This window comes from Notolepis coatsorum (assembly GCF_963971535.1).
Source record: "Notolepis coatsorum genome assembly, chromosome: 10".
In the NCBI taxonomy this organism is placed as follows: Eukaryota; Metazoa; Chordata; class Actinopteri; order Aulopiformes; family Paralepididae; genus Notolepis; species Notolepis coatsorum.
The window spans coordinates 76,636,784-76,657,442 of record NC_140174.1 but is presented as its reverse complement, the minus strand read 5'-3'; the positions used below and the strand labels follow the sequence as shown (position 1 = coordinate 76,657,442).

At 47.3% G+C, this 20,659-nt stretch overlaps 1 protein-coding gene across 11 annotated transcripts in view; it reads left to right on the top strand.

The window, feature by feature from the left end:
• Nucleotides 1-20,659, top strand: part of LOC311235751 (microtubule-associated protein tau-like) — an 82,456-nt gene that overhangs the window by 25,757 nt on the left and 36,040 nt on the right. For 7 of the 11 annotated variants that reach the window (XM_084323231.1, XM_084323229.1, XM_084323223.1 and 4 more), the window contains exons 3-4: nucleotides 7,560-7,670; nucleotides 20,203-20,334. In XM_084323231.1, the coding sequence (XP_084179357.1) occupies nucleotides 7,560-7,670; nucleotides 20,203-20,334 (243 nt within the window). The remainder of the gene's footprint in view (nucleotides 1-7,559; nucleotides 7,671-20,202; nucleotides 20,335-20,659) is intronic. The other 4 variants (XM_084323222.1, XM_084323230.1, XM_084323224.1 and 1 more) reach the window with 2 other exon arrangements.

The following is a 20,659-nucleotide window of genomic DNA, read 5'->3' as shown; positions in this document are numbered from 1 at the left end:
GGGCGCTAATCATAAACTATGACAGCTGCGTGAAGGTAGTCCAAGGGTGGGGGCTGGTGAAGAGTAGAGGAGAGTAAATCATAGCAAGGGTGGGGGCTGGTGAGGGAGAGTAGACAGGGAAAAGTTCAGGGAACAGGCGAATCCTCACACTGAAATGCTCATGCTGCGCTTCCTCCTGGTCATCATAGTCTTCCTCCTGGTCATCATAGTCTTCCTCCTGGTCACATCATAGTCTGCGCTGAGCGAGTCGGGCCGAGGTCTCGTCTTTCGACTGTGCTTTGTTTGAATCCCTTTTATATAAAGGATACAAGGCATGCTTGACTGGCCCTTACTCCCCGGACTGCAGCTGCGCTCTCCGCACTGTAATCCAGGCATCTGGGTCAGGCCCCTCAAAACCAACTCCCTGTCGTCTTGCCATCCTCTGCCACCGCAAGCTACCAATTCAGTTGATAAACAATCAGGCTCCCCCCCCCCCCCCCCAGCAGTCGTGCGTATTATACAATATCAACCTTTCAGAACATGCGTTTGATAATGGAATGGGTCCTACAGTGGGCTAATGGCAAATGTGCAGGATGGAAAGAGGGGGGAACACTCTCTGTCGCTGCCTCTCTCCTTGTTTGGTAGCTGCAGGTATATGTCAGGAAACACTGTAACTGTACAGGACACGTGGTCAGCTAAGCTAATTGTCACTGTTGTATCAAGACTCTTTTCTGTTTATCCCTCTTATCCCCCCTATTGTCCATATGGCCAATTAGTACGTAGCCTAGCTTTCCCCAGCTTACAGCCCTCACTAGTACACTCGTTCAGCCCATTCTCCTTCCCATTCACCCCACCCTCAAGCAGGGAGCAGTACACAGAATCATGTCCCTCTTCTGAAATAAACACCATGTTCACCGGTGATGTGCCAGAGAGTAAGTATTCAACTTATACCTCTCTGGTAGAGTAGAAGATGTGATTTTGGTTGGTAGATTTGTAGTAGTATTTGTAGTGTAGTTGTCGAAATGTTAGTAGTGGGGGTTATAGGAAGGCCTTAATCAGGGCTATCCAAGCTAAAGTAGTTAAGTGGCTTTCATATACATTTGTTTGGTTACATCTTTCTGGGCTATGGAGCCCAGGACTAGGGTAATCAAAGACTACCGTAAAACTTCAATTAATAGCTCAGGCTTTTATTTGCTTTAATCATTGAATACAACTGGCTTATATTTGGGACTGGCCTTTCATTTATTTTTACCCCAAACTCTTGCTCCGCAAAGATGGGAAATAGTTTATTTATCCCAGTATAATATTACCTGTATTAAAATGTCAATTTTATCAATTTACATATCAATTACGAATCATTCATTTGATCTCGCTCCAAGAGACAGCATTCTCATTGTAGCGACATCCTCATGCACGACATGAGAAACAGAGAGAGAAAGCGGGTCTGGAGGAATTTTACAAGTTTACAAGTGTTGCTACTTTTAAGTGTAAAATTACAGTTGTCATGGAGGCACGCTGTCTTTTTGTAGTTCATATTATATAACATTATATTGTGTTGATGAAGAGCAGTGTTGGTGTATGGTCGGTCTTATAACATCTTGCCAAAAGGACTACAGTTGCGCATTAGCCAGCTGGCTAAAAATGACACATTTACAGAAATGTTGATTAATCTGTACTGTCCTTTTTTAAATAAAAAATAAATAAATAAAAATGAATGATCGCTGTATGGGATGATCAATATACCAGATGGAGGTAGATGGATTTGTTTTGTATTGTTCATGTATTGAGAGAGAGAGAGAGAGAGAGAGAGAGAGAGAGAGAGAGAGAGATAGGATAGAGAGAGAGATAGGTTTGCTCAACATTGACTTATGATTGCAAATGATGATAAAAAGAAAAACAAAACGTTAGGTTATGACTATAACCAAGTTCTGTTAACACTAGTGAACGCTCAGCGTCTCATGCATATATCTCGCTTCAGCATATATACACTGAATAAATTTCAAAATATACCTTTAAATGCCAGCATTCATCTGGCCACACCCCCATCCGCTTACCTATATAAGCAGGGGTGGTGCCACACACTCATCTCCTTCCCAACAAATTTCACCACAATGAAAAATCAAGGGCCGCAGCGGCGTCTAGACGCTGAGCGTTCACTAGTGTTAACAGAACTTGGTTATAGTCATAACCTAACGTTCTGTATCACACTAGCTCACGCTCAGCGTCTCATGCATAATAGGAGCTGAGCGGGAGCTAGAAGCTCGACAAATGTACCCTGCTGAGGCCCCCCACAACCATCAGATCAGGGAGGACCGAGCCCCCCCGACCCCCCCTAATGGAGGGCACCCCCCCTATTGGGGGCTTCACGGGAGGGCGACGGACCCGACCGTGCGAAGAGGCACTCAAGCAACTCAACGCACAGGGTGAGCAGACCGTGGCTTGACCCCACGACTACACACACGCACAACCCACATGCCACCCGGGAACGAACGGAGGGAACAACCTCGTTACTGCCCCCAGAATCACGGGGTCAAGGGCAAACCCAACCCCGTGGCAAGGCCGTAGCAGCGGAGCGCGAAGGAAGACCCAGACCCACCAAAGGGACTGGACCCCCTGGAATGGGGGCCCGGAGAAGTCCATGATGCCAGCATCAAGACCCCACCAGGTGGGCACTTAGTGACCCCGCCCCCCACATCGCCAGCGTATTCGGACAAAGGCCCCTCAGCCGAGCGGGCCCTTTCCCCCCAATAGTACACCGCCTGGCACACTGACCCTGCAGAACAGGCAGTCAGCATGGCCGTAAGCACACAAAAAAGGTTAACCAACGGAAGCAGGCAGCGCACCGGGGAAAAACCAGGCAACAGGCTGTTAACCCTAGCCTGGAGACTGCAGACGAGACAGGCGCCAGAGGGGACAGCTGAACACAGCCGCCCCGGCGGAAGGTGCGTAAGCTGGCGGTGTTGCATGACCAAGCCTCCATTTAAAAAAAACCCACCCAGAGGGGTTGAGGCAGAGAAGGCTGACACGATTGGCAGACGTCATGAACGTGCAGGGGCACCCTCAACCGGTGAACCCGGGAGTTGACACTGCTCCAACACACCAGGGAATCAACCACCTTGGTGTTACCCAATGCGGTGGTTGTTCCTATAACCCCTCAAGAAAAAACTCCAAAACACACCTGCGGGTATACACCGGCTATACCGCAGTACAAGTGTTTCAGTTTTTCAAAAAAGGGTTAACCCAGGCCTACGGGTCGACGAAACATTACTTCGGACCGGGCCCGGCGATACGGGAAGCACAGGGTCACCAGAGGAGGTCAAAGACCACCCCAACAGGCCCCTCTTCGCCATGCGTGAGAGAGGAGCGAAAAAGAATGGAGAACCAGCCCCTAAGCACACCGTACTTGGTATTCCCAGGCGGTCTCCCAACCAAGTACTAACCAGGACCAACCTGTGTAGCGGCCGAGATCTGAAGAGATCGAGCGTGTACAGGTTGGCATGGCCGTAAGCCATTATGACAGTGCTGAGTAAAAAACGTACCCAACCAGGGTCTCCATAGTGCTTAACCCTGTGACACCCGGACCAACCTGGCATTTTTTCCCCTGAAAAAAGCCCAAGTCCCTCAGGGTACCAGAACAGCAGATCTGCAACCCCGGCGGACAACGGGTTCAACTGATCCGGACCAGCGTGACCAGAACCAGTCCCGTGCCCTAACCACGCCGACATGCCTACTCCAGGAGAAGGGGCAGATATGCGTGTTGATCTTAAACATGAAAAGAAGGCGCCACCCAGACGTTCGGGCGAACCGCGCCCGGTGGCCCACCCCCAGGGCATGAAACCCCTCTACATATGTTCAGATCCATTCCGTCATCATCCCCCAGACATGAACGAGAATCCGTCGATGACAAAAACCAGGTCGTTGGATTTGGTCGTCGGAAGAGGAAAAACCTCCATCCCAGTTGCTTTATAAAAACGCCATTTTAACCTCAAGCAACCAAGGCGTGCCAGTCAGTCGCCTGTTTACAGAACACCCCGAGCTAGCACTATACGTGCGTCGGGACACACCCACATCAATGAACAGGCTATTTAGACCTGTCATTGAATCCCCAAGGCGCCATGGGGAACGACAAGAGGGGTGTGACACTTCCTAACTCCAACTCTTTTTAGTAGAAAAGAAGGAAGCACCAACAGTATGTATCCCAGTCTACACAGCCGGGGGTAAAAAAAATTCACATTTTTACATCCCACCACCCTCCCATAGGAAGGAGACGGGAATCCCCAGAGAGACTTCCCACGCGAGCTGTACAGATTGAAAAGAATATATTGCACCTTGAGCCATGTAAAAAATTGGATTTAGGGCTCTCCGGGGAGGAGGCACTGAACCCATACACACTCAATAATCGAATTGAATCGAATACATACACAATAGAGTAGGACTCCTTCTTGAGGGTCCACTCACCTTGACAATCTGAGGAGGAGGCTCTGTACTCTGAAGGAGGCTCCCTCACATGGAAGGAGGAGTCCCAACTCACAGAAGGCCCGAATAGGAGCTTGGTGAGGAGGAGCCCTGACCACCCCCCGAAACAGATCCATCACATGGACCTGAACAGCACACGGAAGTCCTACCAACAGAGACGCGCACAGTGACGTACTCTATGGCGGGGGAATTTCTGCGGTGCACACGCCCAATATTCCAGGCCGTGGGACCATGAAACGACCAACAATCTTTTCTTTTAGGAAAATAAAGTTACTCCAGCTATGGGCCTTGGCCGATAGCAGCAAGCTAACGTTTCCTAGTGATCACAGCAGGCTAGCGCCGCAGCTAACAGCTGACTGGCTAACAGTAGGCCCAACCTAGGTAGGCCACGCAGTGATCACAGCAGGCTAACGCCGCAGCTAACAGCTGACTGGCTAACCGTAAGCTAAGCAGCTATCACCTGAACTTGTACACAATGATATAACACTCACCCAGACAGGCCGCCGTTCTGAAACCCTCCTCACTTTTTAAGAGAAAAGAGAAACAAGATGTTAACACAGTTTTACAACGGTGATTTTACCAACACCCGACGGAGCCAGCACAATACCCAACTGGCCTGTGTAGCTGACTTTGAACACAGATCTTCCGCTAAAGAACATCTATGCCCATATCTCCTCGTGAGGGAATACTCTCATTTGGCTATGAAAGATGGGGCCTTAACACGGTGACAGAGAGATATCCACTCGTCCAGAAAACACAGGGATCACCAGTGTTAATGGTCGTGGCCCACTAGTCAAACTATAATGGGCTTCAGATCAAGGTCTTCCGCTGCTGCCCAAGAGGCTGAACCAAAAGACCTTAAACTGGGGCCGGTGTTCGTAAACATTGTCAGTTAGCCCCCATAGCACTAACAGACAAGTGGAGCCGCAAGCAAACAGTACTCACCCAACCTGAAACCCACCGCTTCTCACAACAGCGGCGCGTCCTACAGTTCAGCTGTGTCCTGAAAGGTTTCACCCCAACCAACACAGCAAGGAACTGCAGTTGAGAGGCATGCAGCGGCGTGCTCCCAATACGAAAACCGGTGGAGGATTTTTAGAATGATCACCATCTTCCAGACACTCCAGTGACGAAGACAATATCGCCGTATTTTCTCGAAAATAGTGAGAGAGAAAATAAAGATATGATGTCAACGTATCTCCTTGTTCTTCCTTTCCCCGTAAACATTGCTTTTCCAGCCAATATTTTTCTCCACGTCAAGTGGGCATATAGCAACACGTTGCTTGTGATGAAATTTGAGAAGGAGATGAGTGTGTGGCACCACCCCTGCTTATATAGGTAAGCGGATGGGGGTGTGGCCAGATGAATGCTGGCATTTAAAGGTACATTTAGAAATTTATTCAGTGTATATATGCTGAAGCAAGATATATGCATGAGACGCTGAGCGTGAGCTAGTGTGATACAGAACTACACCCGTAGTAACCACAAAAACAATACATTTAGACCCAGATTCTAAGTGAGACCGGCGTTTATTTGTCTAAACGTGTAGCCACACCCAGCCAGAGATTGCATTTAATTGGGACTCAGCTTTTAAATTAAGTTTTACGGTAATACTTGTGGGAAGTTTGGTTAAAACAGTGAAATGTGTATGACACAAACATAATGTATTTTGTTTGTTTTACAGAGAATATATATATATATATATATATATATATATATATATATATATATATATATATATATATATATATATATATATATATATATATATATATATATATATATATATTAATAATAAACTAAAATAATCTATGCATGCATCATGGTGCATCAATATGAATGTCAAAGCTTTTTAAATCTAGATGTTACCGTCCCTCTCTGTTTCACTGGGCTTTGAGATATTGAAACAAAAAAATAGCAGAAACTCAATTATCTCAATATGCACATTTTGAATCACATCCAGTCTAAACCTACATAGGAATGCTTTGAGACATGCCTGTGAAAGCCCATTTGATTTGAGATCTTAAAAGACTCTGCTTAAAGCAAGCCTGTTCAACTGTATTAGAGAAACAGAAGAGAGCACAGATTTCTGTAACGGTTAACTTTAAACCCTGACTTTAAACCTTCTGTAAGGGCTAACATTAAACCCTGACTTTAAACCTTCTGTAAGGGCTAACCTTAAATCCTGACTTTAAACCTTCTGTAAGGGCTAACTTTAAACCCTGACTTTAAAGCTTCTGTAAGGGCTAACTTTAAATCCTGACTTTAAACCTTCTGTAAGGGCTAACCTTAAATCCTGACTTTAAACCTTCTGTAAGGGCTAACCTTAAATCCTGACTTTAAACCTTCAGTAAGGGCTAACCTTAAATCCTGACTTTAAACCTTCTGTAAGGGCTAACCTTAAATCCTGACTTTAAACCTTCTGTAAGGTCTAACCTTAAATCCCGACTTTAAACCTTCTGTAAGGGCTAACCTTAAATCCTGACATTAAACCTTCTGTAAGGTCTAACCTTAAATCCTGACTTTAAACCTTCTGTAAGGGCTAACCTTAAATCCTGACTTTAAACCTTCTGTAAGGGCAGTCAGGTGGCGTAGCGGAGATTGTGCTCGTCACCAATGCAAGAGGCTGTGGTCTCGACTCCCGGAGAGTCAGCATTGCCTTGGCTCGGGCTGATCGCTATACTAACTCGTTTGGCTGAGTTAGGGGGAGGGGAGCCGTGGGTGGGTCCTGGGCGTTGTGGACAGCGACCCCTACAGTTCGGTCGGGGCGCCTGCTCAGCGAAGGTAGGATCTGGTGAGAGGTAGTGCGGCCTCCCACACGTTACACTCTCCCAGTGAGAATCTGCGCGGCCAGGCTGGCTGCCGGCTGGCTGCACATGCGTCCGAGGAAAGCATGTGACAGTCTCCGGCCTCTCGGACCAACAGTGGGGGAAAGTGCGCAACAACCAGGAAGGGGGTTGGGTATTGGCATAACGACTAACAGTGGGATGGGAGAAAAATCGGAAAAAGAAGGAGGGGGAAAAAGATAATAATAAAAATAAAAAAATAAACTTCTGTAAGGGCTAACCTTAAATCCTGACTTTAAACCTGCCTTTGATTGACAGCGGAGGAAGCAACGCTTAATGAATATGCAGAGTCTGAGCACTCAGAACTAGAGGGCAACTACAGGGACGATGAAGCTCCACCTGGTGCCTGTGGGGAGAATGAGGTTCAAGGTGGTATGCTACTTCCACTACCTCTTTCATGCAACTTGAACACCAAAGACTAACATAACTCACGTTTTGTCACTCTTTATTGTTATAGAATGGCACGTTTTGACTCTGTATGCAATGTATGGGTTCATTATTAATTAATTTCTTTCTTCATTTATGATGTACTGTATATTTTTTTGTTTCAGAAATATAAACAGAAATGTTCTTGGTTTGCGGACTGTGTTTTTCCCCCTTACAGTCTTCTTTATTGTCAGCTTTCCAACTCTAACCTCTGTTATATATCGTATTTGCTTTCACGTCCCGCTCTGAGCCTTATGAGATACCCCTTATCTCCTATGATACCTATTGTATCCAACGAAACAACTACATGCACCCCACCTGTTTGGGGCCCCGCCCCTATGGTGGCACAGCCCATATAACCGTGACTCTGGTCACCAAACACCCTTCCTCTATTTTCGTCCCAGCGTAATGGCTGCGTGCACCATACGTTAACTAGCAGGATGAAAAAGATCAGAGTCATAATGTTGAAAGCTTACCGGAGGTTGCTGGCCCCTGGCATCTTCGACGCATGTTTTCGGCGACACGACGGGCCTATGTTGATGTTCCTCGTCTAATGACAGCAGATCGAGGTTCAGCGGTACAAGTTGGCTGTCGGGCCAGCTTGTACTCAGGTAGGCCCTGTGTCTTCAGGCATGGGTATTAGTGTTAGTAATGCTGGTTTGTTTTGTTACACAACCATGTTGTGTGTTGGCGCCAGGGGCAGGATGGTTTGGTGAACGTTCACTGCAGGGAACGGTTTCCAAGCTGTCTTGGGCGTGCTACTAAAACATCTATGCTATGCTACATGCTATCGCTAATGCCACATGCTATTGCTACTGCTAACTGCTACGCTGTTCTAATGTCTCCGCCGTGAGATGTTGTCACTTCTCCCTCCTCTTGCCCGGTTCATCAATGAAGGTCAGTCGGTAGCTGTTGTGTTTTTTTTTGCTGAGTCCTATTTACCTTTTTTCGGGTAAATGGGTTGACAACAGGGTAGGCCGTGGCTAGGTATCCTAGCCAGGTATGTTACCTTGTGTTCCGGCGGGGACTGTTGAACGGTGTCCCCATCTGGGGCGATGCGTGAGCTCGGCGGTGTAGCAGTAGAGCTATATTACTGCAGGATGGGACTTGACGGCGGGTTATGGCTCAGCTGGCTAGTTCCTATCCACATTGGCGTCGGGTAGTGGGGCTATGGGTCCAGCCGACATGGTAAACATGTTGCGTGTCTGTGCGCAGGCGATTGTTGATCTGGGCCCCACATCGCCTCACGCTAGGCTGTAGTAGTATAAGGGCAGGACCGCCTGGGAGAAATGTGAGGCCCTGTGCGAATTTAAATGCGAGGCCCCCCACCCCCTGAGGCGGCCCTGTGTAGTGGGCTATTGTTTCGTTCTGTCACTCTGCTATGAGAAGGTCTGTCTTGCTACAGTTTTCTCTCCTCTCAACCATTCGGTATACTGGGGGAGTAGTGCGGGGGGGGCTTTGTTTACCTTTTTTGGTAAATGGGCTAAACTAGGGCTGGTGTGCTGTTGTGAATATTTTGAATGAAGGCGGGACTAGTTCGCTCTGGTCCGCCTCCCCTTAACTTTGTGTGTATGGGTTTGCTCATTGTGACGTACCTTGGGTACGTGGGTTGGTCATTATCATTATTACTGTATTTATGACACCTTCTGAACATCAGGTTAGTATATTTAATGTGTTGTTTTGTATATGATGTGTGTGTGTGTAAACATGAGAGCTAATGCTGTCTCTTCTCTCCCTGTCAGGTGCTGCCCATCCCTACTGAAGAGTGCTGATTGCTAATGAATGACAGCTGATTGGCAATCAGCTCAAGAGGGATGGGTAGTCAAATACCTGACGGCACACACACATCTCGGCGCCTCATTCTGTCAATTGCTGGTGACTAAGAGTGAGGTTGCCATTGCTAAACCACTGTTGTGTTCACATATATATATTGTTGGCCTATGTGCCTATTTCCACTTCTCTACCTGAGTGAGTATCCTCTTGTTGGCCGTTGTGCCTATTTCCACTGAGTGTGGAGTGATACCTTGCTGCCCTGTTGCTAGTGTTCCCTTCACGTGGAACTGTATGTATATAGGTATTTGTTGGTAGGCTGTATGCCATTGTCCATTTATATCTACCTTGTTTGTTCTCCCCTTACCTTTTTCCCTCTGTGTGATCTAGGGTTGAAATCCCCTAGTAACATCCCCTTTTCCCCTTTGGGGAACAGGCCGTGGGTTGGAAGCCCCACACCTAATAAATACCAATTACCATCTGAAAACGTCTTTGTTTATTATCTGCCTACCCGGGACTGTTTTAAGAAGCATTTTTCTACTGAGGGGGTTGTTTTTTGCTCATGTAACACCTGCCCAGATTACTATCTTGTATGGTCAATAGACCTCTGTACATGACACTCATTCTACAGTATTTTGTGGTTTAGTTCTTTTATTAATTTAACCCTTTCATGGTGCACACCACAGTGGAGGTTGCTGTTTGCAATCACCACTGGTGCTCCGTGTTAACATCAGTCCTTTGTTTTTGACATATTGAAACACTGCCCCGCCCGGCCGACGCCATGGGTGGGTCGGCCTGGCGAGTGGCTGGTGGGCTGTTAAAGCTTGTACCGCCACGGTATGGAATTGGCAACGATTAGAACTGTGTTCGAATTGCTGTTTTTTTCTATTAAAAAAATGGTGTCTGGTGGAGGGGCCTTGAGGGCCAGCCGACGTCGACACATCGCGCGAGGTTGTTGACGTTATTAGCTTTGACCCAGCCGCAAGCTATAACCGCTCAGGGTTCCCCTCTCCGCAGGGGATTTTGGTCTTCTGCTGGAGCGCGGGCGGTATTGTCCTAGGCCCTACACCGCCTCACACCGCGCAGCCAGAAGAAGAGAGAGCACGGCCTCGTCAGCGGCGATGACGAGGCCCTCGACAGGCGGCCATGTTTTCCCCCGCCGGAGGTATCCTGGGCGTTGATTCAACAGGTGTCCACAAGGCCGACAGCCTTGGCGGCCGAGGGATCGGCCATGTAGGATGGGTTCGGCTTGAACAAACAAGCCGTCACCGTCCTGCCGCGAGCAGCCCGCTCTCCGATCACTCCCTTCCCCAACACCAGCGGAAAAAGTGGGCTCTGATTGTTTCCTTTGGCTGCGGGCCGCGTGCCTTCGTTGATGCGCGGGCGGCCCCCCTTTCGCTTCTCATGGGGACAGGGGCTGACACCCAGTTGATGGCTGAGCCTGGGTCTGTCCGTGAGAATGTTGTGCTGTCAAGCGGCTCCCAGACCTTGAACTGTGTTGGTTGAGCCTGGTGTTACGTCTGTCAACTTAAGTGTTGTCAGCAGGGGGGCTCGAAACCTTTTGAGGCACACAGTGCAGGCTTCCCCGGCCTCGCCTTCGCCAGGCCAGGTATCATGTTGGTGCCTCCCACTCCTGAAATATTGGCAAGTGGTCGCAGCTCACATGATTTGGGGTGGTAGTAATATCACTGCAGGGCTACGGTGTGTAGGAACTAGGGATGTCCGATATTATCGGCCGACCGATATTATCGGCCGATATCGGCAGTAAAATGTGATATCGGAAAATATCGGTATCGGTAAATTTTTTTTTTTTTTTTTTTTACATTTATTTAACCTTTATTTACCCAGGCAAGCAAGTAAGAACCAATTCTTATTTTATTTATTGTCAAAAGTATGCATGTTGGTTTAATTCAACAACAAGAGATATGTAATGTTAATTTTTACTTTTTTAATTATCATATTTTGCACAGATAATGCTTACATTTAGAAAGCCTTTTGAATGCATCCAGTGAAATTATTAATTACCTGAAATTATTCAGTTTTTTTGGGGGGAAACCCTGCATATATCGGTATCGGTTGATATCGGTATCGGTATCGAAATTAAGAGTTGGACAATATCGGAATATCGGTATCGGTAAAAAAGCCAATATCGAGCATCCCTAGTAGGAACCCATGGGGGCCTTACGCCTTGCATGTCCGGCTGCAGAACAACTCCTCAGCATGTTCTGGAGGGGTGTTCAGTGGGGGGGCTTTTTTCATCGGAAGCCCCCCGTATCAGACCGGCCCTTTCTGTCGGGGTTCCCCCTTGGGTGCGATTGCCTCGTGGGTGGTGTCAGGGTCAGGTGTTCCGACACGGAACGCGCTGCTCGCACGGTTCCAGGGTTGGCTACGCACAGCGGGGGGACCGGGCCAACTATCTACAGTTCCTGGCGGACCTGCGCCACGTGACGGCGGGTGCGTTGGGAGTGTCATCACATGACTACGGCAGTACCATATGTCGAGGTGGATGGAGAGAACGCTGAGGCGGGGACTTGTGTTTACACAACCCAACCCGTTTTCAGGTTTGGTACAGACCCCATTGTCAGGGTCTCCAGCAGTGACAGCTCTGGTCAACGAGATCCAATCTCTCTGGACGAAGCAAGCCATCGTCGTGGCGTTCTCCTCCCGGTGTTCTCTGCCTGAGAAGTCGGGAGGGAGGGGTGTAAGACCCAGGCTGGACCTGTCCCATGGGAAGGTTCAGCATTTTTTGGATCGTCTCCTACCTGTTGAACACTGTCAGGTGGGGGTCTGGTTCTCCTCCATAGACCTGTAGGATGCGTATGCGCATCTCCGATCTTCCATCCTAGGGCTTACCTACGCTTCCTTTGCAGCGTTAGCGTATGAGTACCAGAGGCTGCCGTTCGGTTTTCTCTGGCTCCCCGCATCTTCACCAAGTGCGTGGAGGCCGCACTGGGGCCTCTGCGTCGTCAGGGGTTACGGAGTGTTCTGCCCTGATGACGTTCTGGTCCTTCGCGGTCAAGGTGGATCGTCAGGTCTCGTACCAGGCAGGTCTCTACCAGCCTGGGGTTGCTGTAGACTGGATGTAGAGTACTCCTCTTCCCAGTCAACGGTTGGAGGGCTATGGGCATCCATCTCAGAGCGTGTTGTCAACACGCTCGGGAGGTTCCGCCCTAGGACGGTTACGGCGCTGTCTCACGTCGCATTTTCACCGACGCCTCCCTCGCTGGTGACGCGTCGGGCCAACGCAGTAGGGGGCAGCTGGCAAACCATGCTGCCCGGTCTGCGCTACGTTCAATGTGTTGGTGTTGAAAGCGGTCCTTCTGGTCCACAAATGGTGTTGATCAGGACGGACGATACAACGTCAGTGTCGTGTATCGACAGACAGGGAGGAGTACGCTTCCCCTGTCTGCACCAGGCGGCGGGCGGCTGGCTATGGGCGTCCTCCATCTGCGTGGCCTGAGGGCTCCCCACGTCCCCGGCAGGGAGAATGTGGGTGCAGGTGTACTGTCGCGGGGCGGTCCTCATCCTGACGGGTGAGGATTACGTCTGGACATGGCCAGGCGGGTCTGGGACCGATGCCGTGCCGCCAGGGATTCTTCCCCATACATCTGTTAGGTCAGTTGTTGGGACGGGTACGTTGAGGGGCGCAGGTTCTTGATCCTGATGGTGTTACCATCTGGAATGCGCATGCTCCCTCCACTGTCGCGCTTACGCGGGCAGATGACGTATGTTCCAAGTGTGGTGTAAGGCGGGGGGCCGGGACTCAGTCTCCTGCCCCCTGGATGCTGTCCTTAGTTACCTCCAGTCTCTCCTTGATAGACTGTCGGCGTCAACGGTGAGGGTATATGCAGCAGCTATATCCTCCTATCATGAGGGGTTTGAGGGGATGTCTTGTTCAGCCACCCTCTTGTGAAGCGTTTCCTGCTTGGCGCTCGACGCGTTAAGCCGGTGCAACGCTCCTTGGCTCCGACTTGGGATCTTCAATTGGTCCTCGGTCGGTTGTCCTTGGCCCCGTTTGAGCCGCTTGAGCAGGCGCCGTTGGGACAGCTGTCCTTCAAGACCGCGTTCCTACTGGCTGTCACTTCCGCTAAACGCGTAGGTGAGCTCTGTGCTCTCTCGGTACGTCCAGAGTGCCTGTCTTTTCGGACCGATTGCGGTGTCACTCTGCGACCGTTCCTTCCGCTCCCGGGATATTGTGGTTCAGGCGTTTCGTCCTCCTCCTCACACTAGTGAGTTAGATGCGGGCCTTCACCTGTCATGTCCAGTCCGTGCTTGGGGATTTACCTCAGCCGTACTCAGGACTTCAGGATTACCGACCAGCTTTTTGTCTGTTACGGTGGGGCTCGTGCTGGTAAGGCACTGTCGGAGCAGCGCCTGTCCCATTGGTTGTGCGAGGGCATTACCCTCTGCTACACGTTGGCTGGGCAGGATCCCCCTGGGGGCGTCAGGGCGCACTCCACTCGTGGGGTGGCTGCTTCTGCCGCTCTCCTGGGTGGGGCCTCGGTGGAGGACATCTGTGCTGCAGCTTCATGGTCCTCCCCGGGTCCCTTTGTAAGGTTTTACCTCATGGACATGACCGGGGGTTCTGTCTCCCAGGCGGTTCTGGGGTCTGTGGCCTTTCCTGCTTCCCGTCCTTGGTCGGGTAGCAGGAGTGTATGGGTATGGGCCACAGTGTGTTGAGTCACACGTGGTTCCGCCTGTACGGTGTGTTCAAGGGGTTCTGGTTCCCTCTTGTTCGCATTCAGGTGGAGTTGACTGCGCCCCCCCTTCATTAGGAAGGATGGGGTGACAGGGCTCCCCGCACCCCTTGATGTGGGCTTACGGGTCCTCAGGGGGTACATTTGTCGGGTCTCGCGTCCGCTCTTCCCCATATCTCATAAGGCTCAAAGCGGGACGCGAAAGCAAATACGATATATAACGATAGGTTATGTAGATAACCTAGTTATATTAGTATTGGCTGAGCGTCCCGCTCTGCGTGGCCCTGAGTTCCCTCTTGAGGGATCTTTTCCTGGGACGGGATTTGGCGAGGAAGGGTGTTTGGTGACCAGAGTCACGGTTATATGGGCTGTGCCACCATAGGGGCGGGGCCCCAAACAGGTGGGGTGCATGTAGTTGTTTCGTTGGATACAATAGGTATCATAGGAGATAAGGAGTATCTCATAAGGCTCAGAGCGGGACGCTCAGCCAATACTAATATAACTAGGTTATCTACATAACCTATCGTTTTATTTTGGTCTTGTGGTTTTGAGTGGTTTTGAGTGTGGGTATGTTCTGTCTCGGTTGTGCTCGGTGTGTCGTTCTATCTGGGTTTGCATCCTCTATCTGCAACACGGTCTCGTAAATAAAGTACTAATCGACCACAGGGAAAAAAAGTACATAATGTACGTTATGTTATAGCCATAAGTAATATATATATATATCGACGAAAGTTCAAAACAAACGACTGGGAGTCAAACTAACAATGATTGTGGTCGTGGGCGAGTACTCTCACCACTAGACTAAGCCACCCATCCACCCTGATACAAACACAGCAATACTATGATGATGATGATACATTTTTAACATTTAACAGTTATGGTTAAGATAGAACGTTAAGGTTAGGGTTATGGTTAGTTTAAGGTAACAGTGTGGTATGGTTAGGGTTAAGGTTATGGTTAGTTTAAGGTAACAGTGTGGTTAAGGTTGGGGGGTTATGGTTAGTTTAAGGTAACAGTGTGGTTAAGGTTAAGGTTATGGTTAGTTTAAGGTAACAGTGTGGTTAAGGTTATGGTTCGTTTAAGGTAACAGTGGTTAAAGGATAACTCCACTATTTTGGGAAATTAGCTTATTTAACATCTTCCCTGGAGTTAGACAAGAAGATGCATACCTTTTTTGTCTCTGTGCGTGCATTTTAGCTTTGGGAATAGATGCTCCGTTAGCATAGCTTAGCTTCATCACTGGAAGTGAGGCAGGACAGTAGCCTTACAGTGCCTTACAGTGTATTGCAAGGTCTGACATTGACCAAACTTGATATGCATGACCTTGGTGGGCTCTAGGTCAACTCCTGAAAAGGGGGTCAATGTCAGACCTTGCAATCAAAAGTTAGGGGCGCACTGAAATTATGGCAAGGGTTATTAGCCCCCTAACTTTTGATTGCAAAGTCTGACATTGACCCCCTTTTCAGGAGTTGACCTAGAGCCCACCAAGGTCATGCATATCAAGTTTGGTCAATGTCAGACCTTGCAATACACTGTAAGGCACTGTAAGGCTACTGTCCTGCCTCACTTCCAGTGATGAAGCTAAGCTATGCTAACGGAGCATCTATTCCCAAAGCTAAAATGCACGCACAGAGACAAAAAAGGTATGCATCTTCTTGTCTAACTCCAGGGAAGATGTTAAATAAGCTAATTTCCCAAAATAGTGGAGTTATCCTTTAAGGTTAGGGTTAAGGTTATGGTTCGTTTAAGGTAACAGTGTGTTAAGGTTATGGTTAGTTTAAGGTAACAGTGTGGTTAAGGTTATGGTTAGTTTAAGGTAACAGTGTGTTAAGGTTATGGTTAGTTTAAGCCAGGGGTAGGCAATTAAGTTTGGCAGAGGGCCACATTTTTTCCAAGCCATTGTATGGGGGGCCGGAAACAAAAACAATGGCTAATTTAATATGTTGATAGTGAAAAGATTTTAACTCTGTGACTAACCACCTTATAACTAAGACATACATTTGTGGCAAAGGCAGAGAATGGACTAAATAAACTAGCTGCATAGGTGGCATAATAAACTGTAAACGACATTTGCACTGAACATTATACCTTTGTCTTTTTGCCATTTTATTATAAAACCAGAGACAAGCGCCTCTCTCTTATCGGTCTATCTTACATTACGCGCAACCAGCCCGTCTATCTGACAGCCCTTTCTGTGGAGCGCACTGGACTATTGAGAAACAATAGGAATTTTCCATTCGTTCTCCCAGTCCACGTGACAATTTCTAGCATTTCCATTGGCTATAGTGACAGGCATATATATAATAAATGGATAGATACAGCGGATTAGATGCAGTCCAGAGAAAACAACCAATCTAGATATTTCAAGATTCTATGCTGTACATCCGCGCATTCTCTGAGAGATGCACACAATTTTTAGATGACAATTGATTCCGATACAATAAAGCAAGTCTTTATCACAAACAAATCCAAAGATATTTAATGTTTTACAAAACATGTCTAGTGTTGCGCCCGGCTTTAGAGGGTTAAAAGCCGAATTGTATTTTTTATTTCGTTTAAAACATTTTTATTATTATCTTTTTCCCCCTCCTTTTTCCAAATTTTCTCCCATCCCACTGTTAGTCGTTATGCCAATTCCCAACCCCCTTCCTGGTTGTTGCGCACCCCCCCCCTACTGTTGGTCCGAGAGGCCGGAGACTGTCACATGCTTTCCTCCGACGCATGTGCAGCCAGCCTGGCAGCGCAGATTCTCACTGGTGTAACGTGTGGAAGGTCGCACTACCTCTCTCCAGATCCTACCCTCGCTGTGCAGGCGCCCCGACCGAACTGTAGGGGTCGCTGTCCACAACGCCCAGGACCCACCCACGGCTTCCCTCCCCCTAACTCAGCCAAACGAGTTAGTATAGCGATCAGCCCAAGCCAAGGCAATGCTGACTCTCCGGGAGTCGAGACCGCAGCCTCTTGCATTGGTGACGAGCACAATCTCTGCTACGCCACCTGACCGCGTATTTTTTATTTAGTTAATAAATCTTGTTGTAATTCCTTATATACCTAATGTAGCGCATCTTCTTGAAGCAGATTCAGTTTTTTTTGCTCTGATTTGACTTCAGTTTAATTGCATTGTTACTGTTCACATGTGTGGTGCCATCAGTCATATATAAGTAAAGATAAAGTTTGAATGACTTACTGAACTGGTGTTTTAATTTCACACCACACTGCTTGTTTGTTATTTCAGCACCAGGCGCTGTCCACCGACTTTTTTCATGTTGAGCAAGCGCTAGATTGCACCTCGCTGCCTACCAGGTTATTCACTCTCAACATGGATAAAACAAAGTATAATAAGCATTCTTTAGGTGGTGGTAGTTTCTCTATTTGGACATTATAGCTAACAAATAGCCTAGCCTAGTTGGTCGGAATAATAATTAAAAAAAATATTATTTCTTTTTTTGAAAATAATCTGAGGGGCCAGATATTATTGCTGGTGGGCCAATTTCAGCCCGCAGGCCTCCTATTGCCGACCTGTGGTTTAAGGTAACAGTGTGGTTAAGGTTAGGGTTAAGGTTATGGTTAGTTTAAGGTAACAGTGTGGTTAAGGTTATGGTTATGGTTAGTTTAAGGTAACAGTGTGGTTAAGGTTAAGGTTGGGGTTAGGGTTTGGGTGAGGCTACCAGAAAAGTGTCTCAGTAGTCTTGAGGTAAAGGCACTTGCCTCCCATGTGAGTGTCCCGGGTTCGTTCCCCAGCAAGGCAACTCAAATGTTTTCTGAAAACGTTAAAAGTAAAAAAATATATATGTAATGTATGTACTTATTTGTAAATATGTAAATATGTCAATATATTTGTAATATGTACACATTGAACATTTTTGTAAATATGTCAATATATTATTTATGGCTATAACATATCGTACAATATGTACCTTTTTCCTGTGGTCGATAAGTACTTTATTTACATATTTTAAACCAGATCGGGCTGCTATCTGCTAACCTTGTTCTGTTTGACGCCCTCTCGCTTGCATGTCATTCACTGCCCACTGGCCAAAACAAGGTGTTGCTAGCACATTCGTCATTACAAACACTTCCCATATAACATAAAATATAGGTCTAGTATTTAGGCAACATGCAGATTCTCATCTTCCTTCACAATAGGTTTGTGCTACTGGGAAAGTACCACAGAATCAAGGGGAATAAAGGCTCTCTGTGCTTGTAAGAATTAGCTCTCCAGCGTGAGCCAAGCATGCTTTGATCATGAACAGTGAGCATGACAGCCTGTGCTGAAGATGGTGGGAGGGCAGTTCAGCAGGTCTAAAGTCGCCTCTGATCTGTTAAACAGAGTCAGAGTCCCTGGACATGAGAAATGCCATGGTGAGAGAGAGCACAGCTGAGCCACCAGAGCAAACGCAAGGTTAGGCGCTGCAGAGTGGCCCTAAGAAGTACCGGAAAAACCATGATGTCTGTCAGACATCCTGTTCAGTCATTCGTAATGCCCTACATAGTAAATTAAATGTAGCTTTTGACTATGAAGTACAAATTTACCAGTAAAAGTATTGTCATGGTCAAAAGCCATAGAAGTCCGATCCATGTTATCAGAGCTATATAAGAATGTCATTATCTCCTCCCTTAACACTTTGAGTGCCAACGACGAGATTTCTCGTTAGTTCATGCCAACCGTTGAGTGCCAGAGAGACGAGAGATCTTGTTTTTGATCGTTATTTTTTTTATTATCGATTTCCATAAATTTTTCATCAATCTAGCCTCACGTTACCAGTGGGGATCTGTCTGAACTCGAAGAGGGAAAATACCGCCCCCTATCGTCTCTCCGGATGGTACTGCACCCCTTTGGATTGGATTGAATGAAACGCATGGAGAAAAAAAAGTCCTGCTTCCACATTTTATTTGTCAGGCATGTAACCGGAGACGATCGAAGTCATCGCCGACCACCAGAACAGCGGATAATGTGTGTTTCCAGTACCCAGCGTTGGATCAATAAACGCGATCGATATTTGGAATGGCGATCAGGAATTGGAATAATCTGGAATAAAAAAAACATCTGATCTGAGGTAAGGAATCTATTTTACCAGTCTTGGGATAATCAGAGCTTTTTTCACAGATATATCAATGTGGGCCCTATGTGTGTATGTGTGTGTGTGTGTGTGTGCGTGTGTGCTGATCAGGAAATAAGATAATCGATTTTTCAGCCCGCTTCCCTAGCGTGCATAAATACACATATACTATCGATAATCTAGCATTTATTTGAAAACTATTCATAAATAGGCCGGAAAAATGACAACGTTTTTTGTGTATTCCAGTATATTCCAGTAAAGGGCGATTATCACAGAATCTTCTGAAATTTTCTGAAACTTTCAAGAAACAAGCGTTTTTCAAAATGGTATAAAACAGAAATGAACCGATTAAAAAACAATCCGTTTCGACAATGTTGACTGCAAACAAGTCATTGATAAGCGACGGCCATATTAGACACATAGCCATAATTTAAGATATAGTTTATGCATTCGCAAATATGAGAGCTCTATCATTGAAGTGGGTGGTGGCACGCAACAGGGTTCCAGGGCACCGGACCCGTGGCACTCAAAGTGTTAATATAATTTGATGATATTAGTTTGACTATAATAGGCAGGCAGAGCATGAAAAACATCACTGCAACAATAAATCCTGTGAGATCTAGCCGCCATTGATTGATTGATTGATTGAAAACGTTATTAACAGATTGCAGAATGGGTACAATACAGTACAGCTCAATACAACAGCTGCTAAGAGGATGAAGACCAGAAAAATACTTTCGTCTTGTTTACATAAGGGTCCTCCATTTTCAATTCATCAAAACATTTAGAGACATGCAAATATACAGTACTATGTAAGAAAATGTAGTATGTTTGTCCGTCATGTTCATATCAATTGGTCTGCGTCTATAGCTTGTGCATGTCCCTGACCCTCTCCCTCCCACGTTCAGCCTGTATGTCCTAACCAGCGGGCATTCCTTTACCCCACAGCAGAGCCGGTGGAGCCGCCGCCTGCGGAGGACAGGCCTGATGAAGCCGTGTCTGAGCTCTTAGAAGTAGAGAGTTCCCCCTGTGCTGAAGAGGTGCAGTTGGGCACCTCTGGTGAGGATGAGGGGCAGCCTGGTATGACGCCGTTTACGCTGCCCTTACATCAGCTTCTTACTTCATTTCATAGCACTAGTGGTCTGCCACTGCCATGTGCACACGATGACTTGTATTCTTAACACGCAGCTTTGCGCGACGCGCTTAATATTCCTTGTTTGTTTTGTTTCAGAGCCATAACCGGAGTTTGTTTGTTGACTCAATTTGGTTTCACGTTTCCTCTCTTTAATACTTTTGTAAAGCTAATCTTTCTTTCCTTTTTGTTTTCATAAACCCAAGATATAGATTTGATTGCAACCTTTTGTTTTTCTTTGTGTGTGTGCGCTTTGAGCAGTGAAGTTGACAA